The sequence below is a fragment of the Salmo trutta genome, chromosome 35, assembly GCF_901001165.1.
Source record: "Salmo trutta chromosome 35, fSalTru1.1, whole genome shotgun sequence".
NCBI lineage: Eukaryota > Metazoa > Chordata > Actinopteri > Salmoniformes > Salmonidae > Salmo > Salmo trutta.
Window position 1 is genome coordinate 15,124,157 of NC_042991.1, and position 24,472 is coordinate 15,148,628.

At 44.1% G+C, this 24,472-nt stretch overlaps 1 protein-coding gene across 4 annotated transcripts; it reads left to right on the forward strand.

Annotated features, from left to right (window-relative positions):
* The first annotated feature begins 371 nt into the window (after window positions 1–371).
* On the forward strand, window positions 372–21,190 carry LOC115174670 (nuclear receptor coactivator 7). Of its 4 annotated transcripts, none has more exons than XM_029733436.1 (18): window positions 372–492; window positions 945–1,062; window positions 5,457–5,604; window positions 6,829–6,992; window positions 12,298–12,368; window positions 12,649–12,756; window positions 12,843–12,944; window positions 13,039–13,164; window positions 13,253–13,437; window positions 13,902–14,056; window positions 14,244–14,849; window positions 14,926–15,088; window positions 15,196–15,346; window positions 15,544–15,672; window positions 15,809–15,961; window positions 16,042–16,137; window positions 17,612–17,685; window positions 19,340–21,190. In XM_029733436.1, the coding sequence occupies exons 3-18, from the start codon at window positions 5,567–5,569 to the stop codon at window positions 19,473–19,475; spliced, it is 2,457 nt and encodes an 818-aa protein (XP_029589296.1). In that variant the 5' UTR covers window positions 372–492; window positions 945–1,062; window positions 5,457–5,566; the 3' UTR covers window positions 19,476–21,190. The 4 variants fall into 4 exon arrangements, with proteins under 4 accessions (XP_029589296.1, XP_029589297.1, XP_029589299.1 ...); XM_029733437.1 differs by lacking the exon at window positions 372–492 and adding an exon at window positions 703–725; XM_029733439.1 differs by lacking the exon at window positions 372–492 and having other exon boundaries at window positions 822–1,062; window positions 13,935–14,056.
* Window positions 21,191–24,472: the final 3,282 nt, after the last annotated feature.

A 24,472-nucleotide genomic window follows, 5' to 3' on the forward strand; every position in this document is an offset into this window, starting at 1 on the left:
AGGTATTCCTCTTGTCCAGATGGGATAGGGCAGTGCGATGGCGTCAACTGTGGACATTGTGTGTAAATCTGGATAAAACACAACATTGTACGGTTGGATCACATGCATCTAAGCTCTAACTAAACCATGTTGAAAAAAAATCCAATAGTGGTGTGTTTTCATTAAAAAATTAGTTGTTTCTATGAAAACCCCCATTTTGGCTAGCCTAACCAGCCGCCAGATGGCATGGCACTATTATTACAAATGACGTAAAAGGAATAATAGGGCCATCTGGCGACCGTTTGGGCTACATTTTGGCATGTCCCACGTCATGTTTGTTCAAAATCGTTGTATGGCCATTGTTATTTTGTTTCTTTGACAAAGTCAGTTCTGAAGATTGTTATGTTTAATGTGATGTGATTCATTTACGTTTGTTCCTCAGGTGATTATTCTAGCACCAGAGGGCGCTGTGCATTCGTAATCAGAAAAAGGTTGAAAATACCATGGCATGAGGTAAGGTAAACTGAATAGGTTGTATTTGTGTTCGAAGTATGAAAATGTAGCTAACATTGGATGATATATGTAAACGTTTTATGCGTGCATGTCCACTATTTGGAAATCGTATCTCGCGTTCATTTATAATGTGGTTGTCAAAGGATAACCACGCGCCTGAATGCTATCTGGTAGGCTTCGAACGTCCCTGCCGCCATTGAAGTTGAAATGTAGCTGAAATGGTTATGGTAAAGGTACGTTAGGGTTTAGGGTAGGGACGTCCCAAGGATCCCGGATAGCAAGGCTCGTTAACAAACTGGCTAATAAATGTGCCTACGCAGCCACAGACAACGTAATCTTTGACGAAGCTAGGCTAGCGTTAACGTGCTGAGCCAGCATCAGCTCAGCTGTCAGTTGTGTGTGGACCTTGTCCCTTCTGCATAGCTGAAAGTGTCCCCTCTCTCTCTCCACAGTTTCACGCAGCATCCATCCAGACAGTCAGTAGACTCCGGTTGCATAAGGTTACATCTCGGTATTACTGCACCAGAAACAAGCGAAGCAGCCAAAGCAAAGGATGTAGCTAGAAACACGGTGGGTAACGTTAACTTAACTAGGCAACGTTAGTTAGCTGTTAAAGCTAGCTTTAGCATGTATAAGCTAGCAACCCTGACTAGCTACCTAGTAAGTTAACGTAGCTAGTTCTAATTCGAGGTTAGCTAGTTACTACGTCAACAGTAATTTAGTTAGCGAACGATAACTGTTAACGGAAAGGAACATTTGAGCTAACGGTTTTTCGTGTTGTTGTTTAGCTAGCTATTTGACACTAGATATATTTTGTTTGCCAATATCAAAGGCTCAATGTTGGCTGTTTAATTTCTGCTGCACTTGTTAGCTACAGTCATAAAAAAATGTATTGTATAAAGTACCTAGTTAGCTAAAGGAGATGCCCTGTCTTGAAGAGAGTAGTCAGTATCACCTTGAGATCTAATGCAGTTGCTCAGTTACTACCAATGTGTATAATAAAACATTGGTTACTACAGCCGTTTGCCAAGCTTTTCATTGTGAGCTGTTGCAGTGGTTCAGGATAATATGCACCCATAATCACCTATTCATACCCACCCACTAATCAAAAGGCAAATATTAAACTCACACACACTGGGATTTGAGACTGATAAGCTATGCAGTATGCTTTGCAAATTAGCAGATAACATGGCAAACATTAACTGCATGAGACAATGTAATTGCAACCACGATGGTAACATGCAACTGGAAAAGACTGAAGGGTGGTAGCTAAGTCAAATTGTGAGCAGAATGACTAGGGTCATTTTCTTTAGGAAGCCAAGGGATGTGCTGCTACTGAGTCAGTCACTGGATTCATGGAAAATTGCATAGATAATGTGAAACCGATGGTGTCTTTCAAAACTTAAACTGTGGATTGATGAGAAACTGAAGGAGAGAGATGCTGCTTAGAAATACGGCAAGGTGACCAGGGACAATTGCATGGTTAAACAGTACAAATATGACCTATGCAGATAAATCAAGATGACGAGACACAAGTATAGGTACAACATGGAGGAGAAATTAAGCGGTTTGGATACTCGGTGTATGTGGCTTCTAAACATCACGGATTACAAAAAGAAACCCAGTTAGGTCGTGGACACCAACGCCGCCCTACCGGACGAGCGAAACGTATTTTTGTCACGCTTTGTGAAAACGACTCTGAGCTGCAGAGAGCCCCTGAGGACCACGAGGCTACGTGCTTAAGGTCACCACGGAGGGCGTATGTACAGTGGGGGGGAAAGTATTTGATCCCCTGCTGATTTTGTACGTTTTCCCACTGTTAAAGAAAGGATCAGTCTATCATTTTAATGGTAGGTTTATTTGAACAGTGAGAGACAGAATAACAACAAATAAATCCAGAAAAACGCATGTCAAAAATGTTATAAATTGATTTGCATTTTAATTAGGGAAATAAGTATTTGACCCCCTCTCAATCCGAAAGATTTCTGGCTCCCAGGTGTCTTTTATACAGGTAACGAGCTGAGATTAGGAGCACACTCTTAAAGGGAGTGCTCCTAACCGCAGCTTGTTACCTGTAAAAAAGACACCTGTCCACAGAAGCAATCAGTCAATCAGATTCCAAACTCTCCACCATGACCAAGACCAAAGAGCTCTCCAAGGATGTCAGGGACAAGATTGTAGACCTACACAAGGCTGGAATGGGCTACAAGACCATCGCCAAGCAGCATGGTGAGAAGGTGACAACATTTGGTGCGATTATTCGCAAATGTAAGAAACACAAAAGAACTGTCAATATCCCTCGGCCTGGGGCTCCATGCAAGATCTCACCTCGTGGGGTTGCAATGATCATGAGAACGGTGAGGAATCAGCCCAGAACTACACGGGAGGATCTTGTCAATGATCTCAAGGCAGCTGGGACCATAGTCACCAAGAAAACAATTGGTAACACACTACGCCGTGAAGGACTGAAATCCTGCAGCGCCCGCCAGGTCCCCCTGCTCAAGAATACATATACATGCCTGTCTGAAGTTTGCCAATGAACATCTGAATGATTCAGAGGACAACTGGGTGAAAGTGTTGTGGTCAGATGAGACCAAAATGGAGCTCTTTGGCATCAACTCAACTCGCCGTGTTTGGAGGAGGAGGAATGCTGCCTATGACCCCAAGAACACCATCTCCACCGTCAAACATGGAGGTGGAAACATGCTTTGGGGGTGTTTTTCTGCTAAGGGGACAGGACAACTTCACCGCATCAAAGGGACGATGGACGGGGCCATGTACTGTCAAATCTTGGGTGAGAACATCCTTCCCTCAGCCAGGGCATTGAAAATGGGTCGTGGATGGGTATTCCAGCATAACAATGACCCAAAACACACGGCCAAGGCAACAAAGGAGTGGCTCCAGAAGAAGCTCATCAAGGTCCTGGAGTGGCCTAGCCAGTCTCCAGACCTTAATCCCATAGAAAATCTGTGGAGGGAGCTGAAGGTTCGAGTTGCCAAACGTCAGCCTCAACCTTAATGACTTGAGAAGATCTGCAAAGAGGAGTGGGACAAAATCCCTCCTGAGATGTGTGCAAACCTGGTGGCCAACTACAAGAAACATCTGACCTCCGTGATTGCCAACAAGGGTTTTGCCACCAAGTACTAAGTCATGTTTTGCAGAGGGGTCAAGTACTTATTTCCCTCATTAAAATGCAAATCATTTTATAACATTTTTGACATGTGTTTTTCTGGATTTTTTTTGTTATTCTTTCTCTCACTGTTCAAATGAACCTACAATTAAAATTATAGACTGATAATTTCTTTGTAAGTGGGCAAATGTACAAAATCAGCAGGGGATCAAATACTTTCCCCCCCACTGTAAGTCATTCAATCGTGTAAACCCACACAAGGCTGCCGGCCCAGACGACATTCCTAGCCTCAGAACATGTGCAGACCAACTAGCTGTTGTGTTTTCTGACATTTTAAATCTCTAGCTCAGGCCGTTATTCACACTTGCTTCAAGATGGCCACCATCATTCCTGTGCCCAAGAAAGAGAATGTAACTGAATGACTACCGACCAGTATCTCTCATGTAATGAAGTTCTTCAACAGGCTAGTCAATGAGTAGGTCACCTCCTCCCTCCCCGACACACTTGACCCTCCAATTTGCCTACTGCCCAAAAGATCCACGGACTACGCAATCACCATTGCACTGCACACTGCCCTCACCCACCTGGACAAGAAGAATGCATATGTGAGAATGCTGTTCATCGACTACCGCTCGACCTTCAAGACCATAGTGCCCTCTAAGCTCACCACAATGCTCACAGCCCTGGGACTTACCTCCCTATGCTACTGGGTCCTGACATTTCTGACAGGGAGCCCCCAGCTGGTGAAGGTAGGCAACATTACCTCACTGATCCTCAACATGGGGCCCCACAAGGGTGTGTCCTCAGTCCCCTCCTGTATTCGCTGTATACCCACTACTGCGTGGACTCACACAGCTCCATCATCAAGTTCACTGATGACACGACAGTAGTAGGCCTGATTTGCCTACGGGGAGAAAGTAGGCACTCTGACCGTGTGGTGCCAGGTAAACAACCTCTCAACATCAGCAAAACAAAGGAGCTGATTGTGGACTAAAGGAGGAACCAGGCTGGGCATGCCCCCATCCTCATCAATGTGGAGACGGTCAAAAAGTTCCCTGGTGTACACATCCAAGGAGCTGAAACAGTCAAACAACACAGACCCCGTGATGAAGGCACGGTAGCGAATCTTTAACCTCAGGAGGCTGAAGAAATTCGGTCTGTCCCCGAGGACCCTCAGTGTTCTATGGGAGCATCATCAAGCATACTGTCGGGCTGCATCACAGCTTGGTAACTCCACCGCCGCTGATCGCAAGGCACGACAGAGGGTGGTACGCTCAGCCCAACGCACCATTGGGTGCACACTGCCTGCCCTCCAGGACACCTACAACACCAGGTGTCGCAGGGAGGCTAAGAATATCATCAGGGACCTCAGCCACCCATCACTCAGCCACAGGCAATATAGGAGCATCATGGCTAAAACTAACAGACTGGCCTATAGCTTGTACCCCCAGACCATCAGGCTGCTGAATATCCACCAGTAGTTGTCGTCATCCCCCAACAGATATCTACCCCGCCCACACCCCAATGGACATTATTATGTCACAGTTGTAAATATGTATATATTTTTTGCTTCGTTCACACCTACGCTGTTGGTGCTCGGAGCGCAAGTATTTCACTATAGACTGCAACTACGACCAAAACAAATATCCTCTGACCAGTAGATTAGATTGTATCAGCTGAACAGCATGACTAATGCTCATTTGATTTCAGCACTCTGACTACGCTGTGGCATTAACCTTCAGTCAGCTCGGTTGGCGTCTTTGGCTTGCTGTTTGGTATGCAGATATTTAGCTAATTCCCTTCAATACTTTTTTTTCTTCTCCCCCATGATAAGGAAGTGGGAAGATTGTGGAAAGGGAGAAGAGCGGGATCATTAGGACGTTGTGCCCACAGGCTCGGAGCGTGTGTGTGTTGGGGTGCATGCAGCTTTAGGATACCGCACTGATGGAGAAGAGAGACAGGAAGCCGGGCTACTTTGCCAGGTAAGTGAAAGGTTCTTCTGTGTATAGCCTCTTTTACAGTGTTGCGTCTTTAGAGAGCCTGTGAAGTGGGTTTTAGTGTTACCAGCATGTGGCAACAGTTTTGCTTCCCTGTGTGCATAGCGATTTGAGGGAGGACGGGATGTTTTGTAGCACCACTAACTGACGTCCCACTATGCCGTTGTTTGTTACGGTGCATTGAGTGACTGTCCACTTTTACTCTGACTGGCATTGTGTTCACTGAGTAGTGCTCTGTAGCCATCTGGCCCTCACTGCACTGGGTACACCTGATACTAGCACTGATGCAATAGAGTTATGCGTCAATGCTCAGGCACAGTAGAGTAGCCGACTGGATTTCTATCCCTGTAAGTAGCTGAAGCATGAGACATCCAGTAGTGATGATGTATGCTTGAGATCCTGGCTCTGTCTACTCCTGGAATAAGGAGGTTGCTGCTGTTTTTGGACGAGTTGTTTGTTTTGCTGCGCTTGAATGAGTACGCAGGCAGACTAGCTATTCCTCTGCTACCAGGATAGAGAGAAAGCAAGAGGGGGATAAAAAGGTAAAGCGCCAAAGGAAATCTCTACATTCCGCTCTTGTTAATGTCCCTGTGTGAAACAGGAGTGTGCTGTGTGGAATTTGTTGGTGGAATCCAGAAACGTTTACCAGATGTGTGTATGGTCTGCTGCTGTGTTTGTAATGGAAGAGAGGCTATTTGAAGGCCAGAACTGTATCTGTCTGTCTTCTCTCCAAACCTATTGATCCAGTGCTCCTCCATTACTCTGTCGCTGTCAAGCTCTCTCTTTAGTCGTCTGCTTCTCCATTTTCACATGTCCTTTGCCTGTACAGCAGCTGTTTTCCTTGAATTTTCTCTAGCTTTTTCTATACTGGGCGCACACAGCCAGGACCTTGTTTACAATCCATTTCAATCCGACTCTAGAGCTACATGCTGCCATGTCGGCTTAGTTAGCTGCAGCTTCCCCTGTTAATGAACCCAGGCAGGCGGGGGTGGGAGACGCCATGACATCACCACCTGATCTATCAATAATTAATCAGGGAAAAGGACAGAGGAGCAGAGAAAGTGGGCAAGCAAAAGACAGTGATGTTTTGGATTTCTGTTTTTGAGTTTTTCACAGCCGAACAGGAAACTTTCATTAGTAGTGAAATCCAATGTTCATAAGCCTGATTGGAAGTAAACAGATTGACCACCCCTCTCTCCATATCCTCAGGTTGAAGAGACGGCGACAGCTCAAACAGAGCCAATCAGAGAAGGCTATGGCTGAGCAGAACCCGTCGGATTCGTCCTTAAAAACGCCCGTCATCTCCTGCCCATCCCTCCCTGCTTTTTCTGACCCTCAGGAGAGGATAAAACCAAACCCACCTGAAGGTTTAGGTAAAACACGCACATTTTACATTTACATTTTAGTCATTTAGCAGACGCTCTTATCCAGAGCGACTTACAGTAGTGAAAGCATACATTTCATTTAAAAACGTTTTTTTTTGTGGTACTGGCCCCCCGTGGGAATCGAACCCACAACCCTGGTGTTGCACACACCATGCTGGTGTTGCAAACACCATGCTCTACCGACTGAGCCACAGGGAAGGCCGCACCACACACACAACCTTTCTATAGGCACAGGGGCACATTAACAAAGGGTCAGAAGTGCACTACATGACCAAAAGTGTGTGGACACCGTCTCATCAAACTTCTCATTCCAAAATCATGGGCATTAATATGGAGTTGGTCTCCCCTTTGCTGCTATAACAGCCTCCACTCTTCTGGGAAAGCTTTCCACTAGATGTTGGAACAGTGCCGCGAGTCCAATAAACTCCCATTCACGTCTTGTCCCAGAATCGCCCAGAATGCACCACGCAGTCCATGGGAAATGTTGCCCATGATACGCCAATGGGCCGCGTGGTTCATTCTGGGCGATTCTGGGACAAGACGTGAATGGGAGTTTATTGGTCGCTAGCTCAAAAACCCAACATTAACACAAATTTCATCAACAATAAGTACAACATTACAAATCTTTTCTGAGATGTGAGATAATTAACTTGCTATATGTAATATCATATAGCTTTGGAATCTTGACATTCTCTACTTTCGAGGAAAATAGGAGCGTTTCTTGACATACACTGACTTTGAGAAGGGATTGCGTAACGATTAACTTGACCGTGCATGACCGTGAACACGATTGGACCACAGTCTGCTGGGTGAGGCATTATACGTTCCTTCATTCATTGGATTCAGACTCCACTCTGTGAGGCACATCGATCTGCAGGTTGAACATGAGATTGTGGACAGCTAACTACCTACTTTACATGCTGGTATTGTCTTTGGTTGTTGTGTTTAACTACGTTTGCTAGCAAGCCAGCCCGTAGCGAGATCATTGCATTGTGGATTTTGTAGTCGACTTGACCTGCAACAGATTTCAACGATTTTCCATGTTGCTACCAACCTTATTATAAAGGGAAAATTAAACATTTGTTAGCAAAAAATGCTCATATTTTAAAGGAATGGTGGATTTTTTCCTTTTAAGGACAACTGCTCTTTCCATGACAGACTGACCAGGTGAATCAAGGTTAAAGCTATGTTCCCTTATTGATGTCACTTGTTAAATCCACTTCAATCAGTGTAGATGAAGGGGAGGGGACAGGTTAAAGAAGGATTTTTAAGCCTTGAGACAATTGAGACATTGATTGTGTATGTGTGCCATTCCAGAGGGTGAATTGGCAAGACAAAATATTTAAGTGCCTTTTGAACGGGATATAAACTCAGCAAAAAAAGAAACGTCCTCTCACTGTCAACTGCGTTTATTTTTAGCAAACTTAACATGTAAATATTTGTATGAACATAAAATTAAACAACTGAGACAAACTGAAGAAGTTCCACAGACATGTGACTAACAGAAATGGAATAATGTGTCCCTGAACAAAGGGGGGGTCAAAAGTAACAGTCAGTATCTGGTGTGGCCACCAGCTGCATTAAGTACTGCAGTGCATCTCCTCCTCATGGACTGCACCAGATTTGCCATTCTTCCTGTGAGATGTTACCCCACTCTTCCACCAAGGCACCTGCAAGTTCCCAGACATTTCTGGGGGAATGGCCCTAGCCCTCACCCTCCGATCCAACAGATCCCAGACGGGCTCAATGGGATTGAGATCTGGGCTCTTCGCTGGCCATGGCAGAACACTGACATTCCTGTCTTGCATGAAATCACGCACAGAATGAGCATTGTCATGCTGGAGGGTCATGTCAGGGTGAGCCTGCAGGAAGGGTACCACATGAGTGAGGAGGATGTCTTCCCTGTAACACACAGCGTTGAGATTGCCTGCAATGAAAACGAGCTCAGTCCGATGATGTTGTGACACACCGCCCCAGACCATGACGGACCCTCCACCTCCAAATTGATCCCGCTCCAGAGTTCAGGCCTCGGTGTAACGCTCATTCCTTTGACGATAAACGTGAATCCGACCATCACCCATGGTGAGACAAAACTGCGACTCGTCAGTGAAGAGCACTTTTTGCCAGTCCTGTCTGGTCCAGCGACAGTGGGTTTGTGTCCATAGGCGACATTGTTGCCGGTGATGTCTGGTGAGGATCTGCCTTACAACAGGCCTACAAGCCCTCAGTCCAGCCTCTCTCAGCCTATTGCGGACAGTCTGAGCACTGATGGGGGGATTGTGCATTTCTGGTGTAACTCGGGCAGTTGTTGTTGCCATCTTGTACCTGTCCCGCAGGTGTGATGTTCGGGTGTACCGATCATGTGCAGGTGTTGTTACACGTGGTCTGCCACTGCGAGGACAATATCTCCCTGTAGCGCTTTCTTAGGGGTCTCACAGTACGGACATTGCAATTTATTGCCCTGGGCACATCTGCAGTCCTCATGCCTCCTTGCAGCATGCTTAAGGCACGTTCACGCAGATGAGCAGGGACCCTGGGCATCTTTCTTTTGGTGTTTTTCAGAGTCAGTAGTGTCCTCTTTAGTGTCCTAAGTTTTCATAACTGTGACCTTAATTGCTTACCGTCTGTAAGCTGTTAGTGTCTTAACGACCGTTCCACAGGTGCATGTTCATTAATTGTTTATGGTTCATTGAACAAGCATGGGAAACACTGTTTAAACCCTTTACAGTGAAGTTATTTGGATTTTTATGAATTATCTTTGAAAGACAGGGTCCTGAAAAGGGGACGTTTTCTTTTTTTGCTGAGTTTAGTAGTAGGTGCCAGGCGCACTGGTTTGTGTAAAGAAGTGCAACGCTGCTGGGTTTTTCCACGTTGAACAGTTTCCCGTGTGTATCAAGAATGGTCTACCACCCAAAGGACATCCAGTCAACTTGACACAATTGTGGGATGCATTGGAGTCAACATGGGCCAGCATCCCTGTGGAATGCTTTTAACACCTTGTAGAGTCCATGCCCCAATGAATTGAGGCAGTTCTGAAGACAAAATGGGAAGGTGCCAGATCTTCAAGTTCCTCTGTGTCCACATCACTAAGGAATTATCATTGTCCAAACACACTAACAGAGTTGTGAAGAGGGCACGACAATGCCTCTTCCTCAGGAGGCTAAAACCATTCAGCATGGGCCCTCAGATCCTCAAAGTTCTACAGCTGCACCATTGAGAGCATGTTGACTGGCTGCGTTGGTATGGGCAACTGCTTGGGATCCGACCACAAAGCCCTACAGAAGGTAGTGCGGATGGTACGTCACAAAAAATTGTCAGACTGCAGCCACCCAAGTCATAGACTGTTCTCTTTGCTACCGCACGGCAAGCGGTACCGATAAACCAAGTCTGGAACCAACAGGACCCTGAACAGCTACTACCACCAAGCCATAAGACTGATAAATAGTTAGTCTGGGTAGCTATTTGGTTAACTATTTAACAATCTGCATTGACCCTTTTTTCACAACATTTTTTTTGACTCATCACATACACTGTTGCTACTGTTTACTAATATCTGTCACTTTATTCCTAGTTTATAAGTACATATTGATCTACCTCAACTTCCTCGTACCCCTGCACATGGACTCGGTACTGATACCCCTTGTATATAGCCATGGTATTGTTAATCAATGTGTCTTAATACTTTTATATGCTTTACTTTTCTATTATTTCTATATTTTCTTTCTCTCTGCATTGTTGGGAGAGGCCCGTAAGTAAGCATTTCACTGTTAGTCCACACCTGTTGTTTACGAAGTGACAAATAAAATTTGAAGTAAACAACATTTGCAAAAATGTATTTGCGGGAATATACTGCCCTCAGACACATGATGTGAGTCGTTTCATGTGACAGATTAACATTTCCATAGTTTTTTTCTGGGTCCACCACCCAAAGAACATCCAGTCATGGTGTGGGGGGCGTGGCCACTGGTGCTGTCGCTGATTAGAAATTTTAGAGGCCCTCCTGTTGGCCGCAGTGACAAAATGTAGCTGTTTTTAAAGCTCATTTCCTGTAATTCTACACATTTTGCCATGGCTCATGCGATCTGAGTGACTCAAACATTATAGCACAATCAATGGGATCCCCATGCCATGATAAATATACTCAAATGCATATTTTTTTACATTTTAGATGTACCTGAATGTCAAGCTTTTGGTGATTGTTGGTTCTCAAAAATCATCTTAAAGGTCCATTATATTTTCTACATACTTTATATTTGGTTTTAGTCATTTATGTTTACCCCTAAAATGATTTTCTATTTACTGTTTGGACATGGGCAGCCCCTAATTATTATTTATAATAAATAAACTTTTCTTTACAGAAAACCCTGATCTTCGTTATAAACTTAGAGGGAAAATCTAAATATGCAACAACTAGGACAGGTGTTTAATGACTAGGATTGTCCCTTTTGGCTTCTGGACAACGAAGAAAGTTGATATGAAAACCAGTAGTGAAATTCTGAAGCTTTTTTGTTTGCTACTGCTAGCTTAGCTGCTGAGTGCTGCTCCTCTCTCCCTCTGCTCCACTGCTGCAGCCTGTGTCTGTGAGTTGCCTAGCAATGAGTCTCCTCTCTGGCGAGACAGAGCCATTTAGTTGACACATTAAGCAAGCTACTTTTTTACTCCATACACTCACTATACATTGCTAGTCTGCAGCCTTTTTAATCCCGAGGATGTTGCGTAATGACCATACAAACATGTTATTAAATCTGAAAAGGTAGTCATCCTAGTTATGCGCTGACTAAGGAGTCTATGTAGGCCTACACTGCATTAACAGAGCAACTTTTTTTAATCTATATTGTGACTTTCTTGATCTGATAAAGCTACCAGCCACTAGTTAGTACAAAGACCGTAATGAGTAAGTGACCGCTTTTACCAGTGGTAAATTCTGTGTGGATGTACAGTGACCCACAGCTGGACTCTTCACAGCCTGCTGTACAATGCTGAGTCATTCCTCCAGTTTCTATAGAGGAGCTGGAGTAGAGGAAGTAGGGGGAGGGTGTTCTTATTGCCAGAGCCAGTTCATTAGAAGTGCTGACTATGACTGTAGTGTAGAGAGTTCACTAGGATACTAGCTAGCCGTGTGTGTTTGCGAGCAAGGGTTATGCTTTTAATATAATTCAATTTAAAGCGGTGTGCGCTAGTTTTTGTGTATACATGCATTTGTGTTTCTGAATGAACGGAGCAATAATTGTTTTTGCTGTTTTCAGGCTATCATCTCTATACTGTGTCACTGACCTATTTCTCTCTCTTTCAGATGACAGCAACAACATGAGCAGCCAGGCCAAGAAAGAGAAGAGGAGGCCCCCCGGGACAGTGGAGTATACTGTGAGTACAGGCTGCCTATGCAATGCCTCACTACCTCCACCCTCTGACACTACAACTCCCACATGGGGTTCTGACTCAGACTCTAACTTAGGTTTGTCCACATTGCTTTCCTAAATTTTTTTACATTTTTGTAATGAAATAATATAGCAAATAGGTTGCATGCTATTCAGGGAGTCAAGGTTTCTGCTTTCTAATTTAGTCTTTCGTGCTGCATTTTGGCTTGGATAGATTGATACTTTTGGTAATAAACATTTACCAAGGATGTAACTTCATGTTGCAGGTGGGACCCCAAGAATCTCTAAACAGCATTGCTCTGAAGTTCAACATCACCCCCAACAAATTGGTGCAGCTCAACCGCCTCTTTTCCCGCAGTGTCTATCCGGGACAGGTGAGCTTTCAGCACTTAACACACCACTTCCTGCTGTCAATCTTGGCTTTCTGATTGGCAAACAAGCCTGTCCGTAACCCTTGCAGAAGCTATTTGTTCCTGACGTGGGCCAATCGGAAGCCGAATCTCAGTCTGTGGGTTCCTCTGACCCCACCTCCATCAAAGATCTATCAGAGAAGGTGTCACAGGTAAGTCAGTTATCCTTGATAAGAACAACCCAGACTAAAGTAATCAATTTGATCTTAGTTCTGCGCTCATCCCTGCTGCCTGGCAATGTTACAGGATGGAGACTTCAGCGGCAGGTCAGTAAGACCGTTACGACGTGAGCGGTCTCCCCCGTCTGAGGATGAGAACCCCGCCATTGTCAAGTTCATCAAGATGAGCTGCAAGTACTTCACTGACGGAATGGTGAGTGGCCACGCCGGAGGCCATTTTGAGATGAAAACAACCACCACAGCAACAGAGATTCAAACTCATGTCTTTTATTGTCTCCCAGGGTGTGGTGGGAGGGGTGATGATCGTGACGCCCAACAACATCATGTTTGACCCTCACAAGTCGGACCCCCTGGTGATTGAGCACGGCTGTGAGGAGTACGGCCTGATCTGCCCAATGGAGGAGGTGGTGTCTGTGGCCCTCTACAACGACATCTCCCGCATGAAGCTGAAGGACGCGCTGCCGTCGTAAGGACCCACCCTGGCATCCTGAGATTCTTTCGCACTGTCAATTCATCTTTCACTCCCTATTTAATCCCTTTTCCCGCTTTCTTGATCTTATCTTAACCTTACTTTTCTTGCTTATTTGTCAAGTGTTGCATTCTGTCTGTCTTCCTCTTTCTGCAATCTCCCATGTTCTTTCTTTCTTCTCCTTCGGAGGTGAAAATGTTAACTGATTTGCCGAGCTCATGCTATAGGGTTTCCTGTACCAGATTGTAGGGGCAGACATGACTCTCCATTCATTTTTCTGTTTCATTTTGTACTGGTTCATTGTTGTTTAGTTAGTATTATTATTTAGCCTTTTTTGAATTATTTTATTTGTGTTCTATTTTTGAGTTGCATTTTCATTTTGTTCATATATGATTTGTTAAAATTTTCCCATCCTCCGTTGTGATGTGCGTGTGGTGCCCCCTGACTCCTGGTCCGCACAGAGACCTACCCCAGGATCTGTGTCCTCTGTATAGGCCCGGGGAGTGGGAGGAGCTGCCCTCAGAGCGTGACCTCAACCCCTTCAGCCGCTACGAGGCGCTGGATCCCAAACGACCCATCGTCCTGGACGACATCGACTCTGCCCTGTCAGAGATGGGTATGACTGAGAGATGACGCACAATGACTTGTATTGGATCAGGATGAATCAGAAAATCAATATACATCATAGTGAATCATTATACATGTGTAGTTTAAGAGAAATCAAAACCAAATGGCTTATGCAGAATAATAATTTAAGCATTATTTAGAATTTTTGTAATACCTCATGGTTTCTTATATCCCAGTCATAGAGAGGGCAGAGTGTGAGCCAGCAGACCAGTCTCCATCAGACGAGGGTTTCACAGAGCTGGAGCTTCCCTTGAACGGGAGCGCTGAGGAACCAATGAGTGGATCCAGATCACCTGCCATTGCTACCAGCCAGGACCAGCGGGGAGAGCTCCCAGGATCTAGTTCCCCTAAACAGGTGGAGTCCCAGGACCAGTCCCTCTCTGACCCAGTTCCACTGACCTCGCAGAGAGGAGAGGAGGAGGACGAAGGACTGGTACAGAACAGCTCCATCGAGGAAACGACCCAATCACTGCCTGTCCTTTCAGAGACTGAGAAAGACGGTGAACTGTTGAAGGAGAAGCCTGCTAGCCTAGCCACACGCCAAGCCAAAGACGGGAACTCTTCAGGGCAACTGGTGAACAGTGTTAGCGACCACTCAGAATCAGCAATGGACCAAAACAGGAAGCTGAGCTTGAGTGACACTGCTGCGGCTTCGGGGAAATGTAGTTCTCAGGAACCCAGCCCTGCAGAGGAGCGGCTGAGTGAGGAAGAAAAGCGAAAGAGGAGCAACAAGGCGGAGGTGAAGTCTTGGCTGCTGGAGAGGATGCAGGCACCCATCCAAAGTGAGTGTTCACAAGCGGTTTGTGCGGTTTCTTGTATTGCATTGTTTCAATATTACATTTCTCTCTCTCTCTGCAGATATGCTGCTCTCCACAGAGGAGAAGAGTAAGACCCCGCCCATGTTCCTTTGCTTCAAGGTGGGCAAGCCCATGAGGAAGTCCTTCATCATTGGCCGGACATCCAGCCCCGCCCACACGCGAGGAAAGCAGCCAGAATACTGGTTTGCTGTGCCCCAGGAGAGGTGAGAGGTCAACCAATGAGAACAGTCACAACCTCTTTGAGAACTGGGGTGTATTCACAATGCTATAAATGTTGATGGTTCTAAAACATAAATGTGGTGTGTTTCAGGGTGGACCACCTGTATGCGTTCTTTGTCCAGTGGTCTCCTGACGTGTATGGTAAGGAGGCCAGGGAGCAGGGCTTCGTGGTTGTGGAGAAGGACGAGCTCAACATGATCGATAACTTCTTCAGTGACCCCAAGTCTTCTCGCAGCTGGGAGGTGCGTTCACACGGCATGACCTCGGTCTGTGTGGTGTTGTATGTTCGCATTGAGGTCAAGTGTTTTGTGACTTTGTGGTTGTATGCGTTTTTTTTGTGTTTGGCCCAAGCTGTGTTCAATGTTTTAACCATGCATTGAGTTTAGTATGTTTTGACTGTACGGTTGAGGTGTCTGACCGTACATGGTTGTGTTCGTAGATAATCACCATCAACGAGGCGAAGCGCAGGCAGAGTTTTGGCAGCTATGAGGGGGAGGAGCCTTTTGGGGATCTACTGCCCATGCTCAGTGACCCCAGCGCTCTGCTGCAGGACACACACATAGAGAAGGTAACACACAAATGCCATGACACACAAAACACTTTCAATCAAGAAAACATACCCAGTGTGACTTCACCTACACAACCTGCACACAAACTCCGAAATACACATTTACACACTGAATCACGTGTCTCTCTCCTCACAGCTTGCGTGTCGGCTGCCAGCGCGGGTGCAGGGGTATCCATGGCGACTGGCTTACAGTACGGTGGAACACGGGACCAGCCTAAAGACCCTGTACAGGAGCCTATTAGAGGTGGACAGCCCTGTGCTACTGGTCATCAAAGACATGGACAGCCAGGTACTCACACACTGCACATGGTGCTCAATATGTATTGGGCTCTTGAGTTTTATTCGCTCTCTTTATCTCCCCCCTCCCAGTTGTTTGGGGGATACTCCACCCATCCCTTCAGAGTAAGTGAGCACTGCTATGGCACGGGAGAGACCTTCCTCTTCAGTTTCTGCCCTGAAATCAAGGTCAGACATAATCTCATTTATACTCTGTGTTGTATCCACATACCTACACTACCGTTCAAAAGTTTGGGGTCACTTAGAAATGTCCTTGTTTTCCATGAAAACATACATGAAATGAGTTGCAAAATGAATAGGAAAGAGTCAAGACAGTGACAAGGTTATAAATAATGATTTTAAATTGAGGTAATTGTGTCCTTCAAACTTTGCTTTCGTCAATGAATCCTCCATTTGCATCAATTACAGCCTTGCAGACCTTTGGCATTCTAGTTGTCAATTTGTTGACTTAATCTGAAGAGATTTCACCCCATGCTTCCTGAAGCACCTCCCACAAATTGGATTGGCTTGATGGGCACTTCTTACGTACCATACGGTCAAGCTGCTCCCACAATAGCTCAATAGGGTTGAGATCTAGTGACTGTGCTGGCCACTCCATTATAGACAGAATACCAGCTGACTGCTTCTTCCCTATATAGTTATTGCATAGTTTGGAGCTGTGCTTTGGGTCATTGTCCTGTTGTTGGAGGAAATTGGCTCCAATTAAGGGCCGTCCAGTGTATGGCATGGCGTTGCAAAATTGAGTGATAGCCTTCCTCCTTCAAGATCCCTTTTACCCTGTACAAATCTCCCACTTTACCACCACCAAAGCACGCCCAGACCATCATTGCCTACACCATGCTTGACAGATGGCGTCAAGCACTCCTCCAGCATCTTTATTTTTTCTGTCTCGCGAATGTGATCTGAACACCTCAAACTTAGATTTGTCTGTCCATAACACTTTTTTCCAATCTTCCTCTGTCCAGTGTCTGTTTTTTTGCCCATCTTATTTTCTTCTGGTTAGAGACCGTTTGCGTTGTTTTGTGAAGGGAGTAGTACAGTGTTGTACGAGATCTTCAGTTTCTTGGCAATTTCTCGCATGGAATAGCCTTCATTTCTCAGAACAAGAATAGACTGACGAGTTTCAGAAGAAAGTACTTTGTTTCTGGCCATTTTGAACTTGTAATCGAACCCACAAATGCTGATGTTCCAGATACTCAACTAGTCTAAAGAAGGCCAGTTTTGTTGCTTCTTTAATCAGAACAACAGTTTTCAGCTGTGCTAATTCTTTTGCAAATATGTTTTCTCATGATCAATTAGCCTTTTAAAATGATAAACTTGGATTGTCTAATTTAAGGTGCCTTTGGAACACAAAAATGATGGTTGCTGATAATGGGCCTCTGTACGCCTATGTAGATATTCCATAAAAAATCTGCCGTTTCCAGCTACAATAGTCATTTACAACATTAATAATGTCTACACTGTATTTCTGATCAATTTGATGTTATTTTAATGGACAAAAAAAATGTGCTTTTCTTTCAAAAACAAGGACATTTTTAAGTGACCCCAAACTTTTGAACAGTAGTTTACGTTTTACTATTCATATGACCTCTGTCATTGCTTCGCTGCCTGACTTGATGTGGGTTGCTTTTCCTTTGCTCAGGTTTACCGCTGGACTGGGGAGAACTCCTACTTTGTGAAAGGCAACATAGATTCTCTTCAGATGGGAGGAGGAGGGTGAGTGTATTTGAATATACAGTCCCTTCAGAAAGTATTCATAATACCCTTGACTTATTCCACATTTTGTGTTATAGCCTGTATTCAAAATGGATGTAACATCATTTTCTTCTCCCCCATCTAAACATGTTTTTAGAAATGTTAGCAAATGTATTGAAAGTGAAATACAGAAATGTAAAATCTACATAAGTATTTACACCCCTGAGTCAATACATGTTAGAATCACCTTTGGCAGCGAGTACAGCTCAGTCTTTTTGGGTAAGTCTCTAGGAGCTTTGCACACCTGGATTGTACAATATTTGCACATTCTTTCAAAAAAATCTTCAAGCTCTGTCAAGTTGGTTGTTGATCATTCCTAGTCAGCCATTTAAGTCTTGCCATAGAGTTTGAGTCAAAACTAATTAGGCCACTCAGGAACATTCAATGTCATCTTGGTAAGCAACTCCAGTGTATATTTGGCCTTGTGTTTTAGGCTATTGTCTTGCTGAAAGGTGAATTTGTCTCCCAGTGTCTGTTGGAAAGCAGACTGAACCAGGTTTTCCTCTAGGATTTTCCTGTGCGTAGCGCTATTCCGTTTCTTTTTATCCTAAAAAACTCCCTAGTCCTTGCCGATGACACACATACACATGACATGATGCAGCCACCACCATTCCTGAAAATATGAAGAGTGGTACTCAGTGATATGTTTGGTGCATTTCTTTGCCACATTGTTTTCAGTTTTACTTTAGTGCCTTATTGCAAACAGGATGCACGTTTTGGAATATTTTTTATTCTGTACAGGCTTCCTTCTTTTCACTCTGTCATTTAGGTTAGCCTTGTGGAGTAAGTACAATGTTGTTGATCCATCCTCAGTTTTCTCTTATCACAGCCATTAAACTCTAACTGTTTTAAAGTCACCATTGTCCTCATGGAGAAATTGCTGAGTGGTTTCCTTCCTCTACAGAAACTGAGTTAGGAAGGACGTTTGTATCCTTGAAGTGACTTGGTGTATTGATACACCATCCAAATTGTAATTAATAACTTCACCATGCTGAAACGGATATTCAATGTCTGCTTTATTTTTTTACCTATCTAACAATAGGTGCCCTTCATTGCGAGGCATTGAAAAACCTCCCTGGTCTTTGTGGTTGAATCTGTGCTTGAAATTCATGTTCTACTGAGGGACCTTACAATTAACTGTATATGTGGGCTACAGAGATGAGGTAGTTATTCAAAAATCATGTTAAACACTTTCACACAGGGAGTCCATGCAACTTATGTGACTTGTTAAGCACATTTTTACTCCTGAACTTATTTAGGCTTGACATCATAAAGGGGTTGACTCAAGACATTTCAGCTTTTCATTTAATTAATTTGTCGAATTTCAAAAACATAATTCCACTTTGAAAGTATGGGATATTGTGTGTCACTGCCCTACACACAATCTCAATTTAATCATTTTATTCCGGCTGTAACAACAGATGGAAAAAGTCAAGGGGTGTGAATATGTTCTGACGGTACTGTATGTGGTGTGAATATGTTCTGACGGTACTGTATGTGGTTGAGCAATGTGAGACTATCTTTGCGGGACCTGCTCTCTCTTTCTGTTGAAGTCAACTTGTAGTTATGAGTCTCTGACTTTTCCCTGTCTCTCTTTCTCCTTCCCTCCATCTAGAGGTCAGATAGGGCTGTGGCTGGATGCTGACCTGTATCACGGCACCACCTCCAGCTGTGCCACTTTCCACAACCAGCCCCTCTCTACCCAGAAAGACTTCATCATCCACAGTGTGGAGGTCTGGGCATTCGAGTAACCTCCCTCCACCTCCTCCAGTCCCCTCCAAAACCCACCCGGGGGGAGACCAGGACCTAGCTTCAACGCCCACCCCTTACTCTACCAGAATGGGAAGCTGATGGTGTGTCATGGTTTATGACAGCTGGTTTGATGTGGTTTGTCCTGAGGGTGGCAGAGGTGTGAGAAGCTGTGGCTGGTGTATTTCCCTCTTACTCTATTGGCTGCCTTATGCCACCCACAGCTATCCCAGCATGCAGCCTGCCTACAGAACTCAAAACTTCTACCCAGTTGGAGAAGAGCGACATGTTCCTGGAGGATCAAAGAGGCGATTGTCCTGCAATTGTCCTAGCTAACGGAATCAGTCATGAGTTAATTTCAAACACAATATCAAAACAGGCAATGATATGTGAGATTGTTGTATTAGGGATGTGGCTAGTGGGTGCAATGCACATCAAAAAGGAACAAGGTATCTGGTTACAGGTGAGTAAACACGACCATCAATTCTCTACAAACGCAGCAAATCAGAATATTCCTGTTGATAAGTTCGTAACATGTCAGGGGAAAAAACTTATGTGAAAGGCGAAAGGTTAGAAGTTTTAGGTAGGCATTTTGTGACTAATTTCTCTTCCAAAACACATCTGCCCCAAAACCACTAAATATAGGAGTAATTGTTTACAAAGAAGAGGCTTACCTTGACTGAAGGTTGTCTTGTTCTTATGTCTCCAGTCCTAAATAGACTTAATGAGAATGTTACATTGCATTTCAGAGCATTCCATGTCTCGCTTTCCAAAACAACTGTCAACTAAGAAGGGAACATAAAGGGGGTTTTGCAATGACCAAATGTCGTTTTATTTTACTTTTGTATCTGTTTTGTTTATCACATTTTATAATTTTTCTTATGATTTTTGTGCAAAGAATGTATGATTTTTGAAATAGTTTCACTTTGTTACAGAATTTTATTTTTTGGTGAATGTGTTTTGTTTTCTGTTTTTAGGTAAGTCCTGTGATTGGCCACAAGGTTGATACATCCAAGCACTAAATAGATTGAAGAATCTCAAGGCAGTATTAGTCTGTCACATCTTTGACCAACTGTACCTTCTCTTTTGTTTTAAAGGTGTGTTTCTGTAAGTAGAGTGAGAGTTTAGTCTACTCAAGTGTTCATTAGAACACATGAGCCAAGGGAAGTAAGACAGTTCAATAACTCCAAGTTGATTGGTCTGGTCTGTGGAATTAACATCAATCATTTGTTTGTGTATAAACCTGTCACTATTGTCATTTTCTGCCACTACATAAGGGAAGGACCGGTGACTACTGAAATGTCGGGAAAGAAGGGGATATACCATTAGTTTTTTTCTTAACGTGTTCTGTTGAGATCTTATACCACTGTTTTCCAGACCAATGTTGATAAATGGAGTGTTTGTTTCTGTCTCAAGTTACCATGAGCTGACTAGACCTACTGCATGATATACAGAAAATACTGTAACTGTAATACAGACAATACTGCTTAAATATGACATTCCCCTTTCTGCATCCTACTATTCACAAATCCTTATAGGTGTGGCTTTGTTTGTTTCTGTGTAATAGATGTTGAGTGTTGTTCTCACTGTGAATGTTCCTAAAGTGTTATTTCCTGTGAATCCAAAACTGTCATATTATAGGTGAGTATCACTGAGGATATTTATTGTATTGTTATGTTTAAAACTAAATAATAAACATAATACGATTCCGGCCTGAGACTTTTTCCCCCACATCCTCTTGCTTCCTTTTCCAAGGTTTGCTTATTTACTTTTAGGTAGGCTACATAGGCACATTTACTATAGGCAAAGCTGACTGTTTCAAAATAGTTTAGGATTTATAAAATTGCTCAACATCTAGCAGGTGTAGGTGCTTGAATGCTATTCATTGACAGCTCAGCGTTCAACACCATAGTGCCCTCAAAGCTCATCACTAAGCTAAGGCCCCTGGGACTAAACACCTTCTAAAACTGGATTCTGGACTTCCTGGCGAGCTGCCCCCAGGTGGTAAGGGTAGGCAACAACATCTGCCACGCATGATCCTCAACACGGGGGCCCCTCGGGTGCATGCTCAGTCCTCTCCTATATTCCCTGTTCACCCATGACTGCATAGCCAAGCATGACCAACATCAGCATTAAGTTTGCAGATGAGACAGCCTATAGGGAGGAGGTCACGAGACCTGGCAGTGGTGCCAGGATAACCATCAACGCGATCATCTCCTTTGTCTTGATCGTGGACTACAAGAAAAGGAGGGCCGAGCACGCCACCATTCTCATCGACGGGGCTGGAGTGGAGCAGGTTGAGTGCTTCAAGTTTCTTGGTGTCCACATCACCAACGAACTGTCATGATCCAAACACACCAAAAACCCACCATCGAGAGCATCCTGACTGGTTGCATCACCGCCTGGTTTGGCAACTGCTCTGCCTCCGACCGCAAAGCACTATCAAGGGCAGTGCGTACGGAACAGTACATAACTGGACCAAGCTTCCTGCCATCCAGGACCTCTATACCAGGCCGTGTCAGAGGAAGGCCCTAAAAATTGCCAAAGACTCCAGCCACCCTAGTCATAGACTGTTCTCTTTGCTACTACACAGCAAGCGGTACCGGAGTGCCAAGTCTAGGTCCAAAAGGCTTCTTAACCACTTCTACCCCCAAGCCATAAGACTCCTGAACTGCTAACCAAATAGCTACCTGGACTATTTGCATTGACCCCCCCCCCCCCCCCCCCCCCCCCCCGCTACTCTTATCTATGCAAAGTCATTTTACTTCTACCTACATGTACATATTACCTCAATTACCTTGCCTAACCTGTACCCCCGCACAATGACTCTGTACCGGTACCCCCTGTATATAGCCTCGTTACTGTTATTTTATTGTTGCTCTTTAATTATTTTGGTATTTTTCTATTTTCTTTGTTTACTTCAGTATATTTAGTAAATACTTTAATACTTGTTTTTTTCTTAACTGCATTGTTGGTTAAGTAAACATCCCCCCTAAGGTCTACAGCTGTTGTAATCGGCGTATGTGACAAATAACATTTGATTTGTCTGTTGAGCTGGGTTATTTCCTTACACCAGATGGGAAACATGACAAAAGACACCTTTATGCCCGGGGGTTGTGTAGGACTCGACTTGCCGCAACCTTTCATTGACTACTACACTATAGTTCTTATAAACAGGGCAATACTGCATAAACTATCATAAGATCCGGGAGCTATACAAAGCAGACAAACATAGAGCAACTAAGTCAGCCCAGCAGGAAGGAGGACTCTGCCATGGATCCAGGACGGAGTGGTGAGAACTCGATCGGTTGGAATGTGAAGATAAGATTTATTTCCAACACTTCGTAAACCACACTTGAGTGGGCAGAGCTAGGCATAATTCACTTGGACACGTTTCAATATGGAGAAAAGCCTAATTTTACAATGGGTCCGCCGTGGTTCTGTGTAACGTAGTTATATTTGAGACCAGTGTATTCCAGTTACTTTCGTCTGATTTAACTAAAATATATTTGAGAAGGAATCAACGAGTCCCAGACTGTTCTCAATAGAACATATGAGGGAAACCTGGTCTCAGAGCATTTCATATTATTCTGTACGTAAATCCGAGACTCATTTAGTATGATATGTACAGTGGCAAGAAAAAGTATGTGAACCCTTTGGAAATACCTGGATTTCTGCATAAATTGGTCATCAAATTTCATCTGATCATCTAGGTCACAAAAATAGACAAACACAGTCTGCTTAAACTAATAACACAAAAACAATTATACATTTTCATGTCTTTATTGAACACACCGTGTAAACATTCACAGTGCAGGGTGAAAAAAGTATGTGAACCCTTGGATTTAATAACTGGTTGACCCTCCTTTGGCAGCAATAACCTCAACCAAACATTTTCTGTAGTTGCGGATCAGACCTGCACAACGGTCAGGAGGAATTTTGGACCATTCCTCTTTACAAAACTGTTTCAGTTCAGCAATATTCTTGGGATGTCTGGTGTGAACTGCTCTCTTGAGGTCATGCCACAGCATCTCAATCGGTTTGAGATCAGGATTCTGTCTGGCCCACTCCAGAAAGGGTATTTTCTTCTGTTGAAACATTCTGTTGTTGATTTACTTCTTTGTTTTGGGTCGTTGTCCTGTTGCATCACCCAACTTCTGTTTAGCTTCAATTGGCGGACAGATAGCCTAACATTCTCCTGCAAAATGTCTTGATAAACTTGGAAATTAATTTTTCCGTCGATGATAGCAAGCTGTCCAGGCCCTGTGGCAGCAAAGCAGCCCCAAACCATGATGCTCCCTCCACCATACTTTACAATTGGGATGATGTTTTGATGTTGGTGTGCTGTGCCTTTTTTTCTCCACACAGTGTTGTGTGTTCCTTCCAAACAACTCAAATGTAGTTTCATCTGTCCACAGAATATTTTGCCAGTAGTGCTGTGGAACATCCAGGTGCATCCAGGTTTGGACAGCAGTGGCTTCTTCCGTGGTGTCCTCCCATGAACACCATTATTGTTTAGTGTTTTACGTATCAGACTCATCAACAGAGATGTTAGCATGTTCCAGAGATTTCTGTAAGTCTTTAGCTGACACTAGGATTCTTCTTAACCTCACTGAACATTCTGCGCTGTGCTCTTGCAGTCGTCTTTGCAAGACCGCCACTCCTTTTATTTCACCTTTATTTAGCCAGGTAGGCAAGTTGAGAACAAGTTCTCATTTACAACTGCGACCTGCCAAGAATAAAGCAAAGCAGTTCGACACATACAACAACACAGTGTTACACATGGAATAAACAAAACACACAGTCAATAATACAGTTGAAGAAAATCTATATACAGTGTGTGCAAATGAGGTAAGAAAAAGGGAGGTAAGGCAATAAATAGGCCATGGTGGCAAAGTAATTACAATATACCAATTAGACAGAGTAATTTATGTGCAGAGGATGAATGTGCAAGTAGAGATACAGGGGTGCAAAGGAGCAAGATAAATAAATACATACA

Excerpts from the sequence above, each read along its gene's own strand:
- LOC115174670 (XM_029733436.1), top strand. The coding sequence starts at position 5,567 with ATGGAGAAGAGAGACAGGAAGCCGGGCTACTTTGCCAG. Across the intron at positions 12,757-12,842 it reads GCAGTGTCTATCCGGGACAG|AAGCTATTTGTTCCTGACGT; the intron begins GTGAGCTTTCAG and ends TAACCCTTGCAG. Across the intron at positions 13,438-13,901 it reads CTGAAGGACGCGCTGCCGTC|AGACCTACCCCAGGATCTGT; the intron begins GTAAGGACCCAC and ends TGGTCCGCACAG.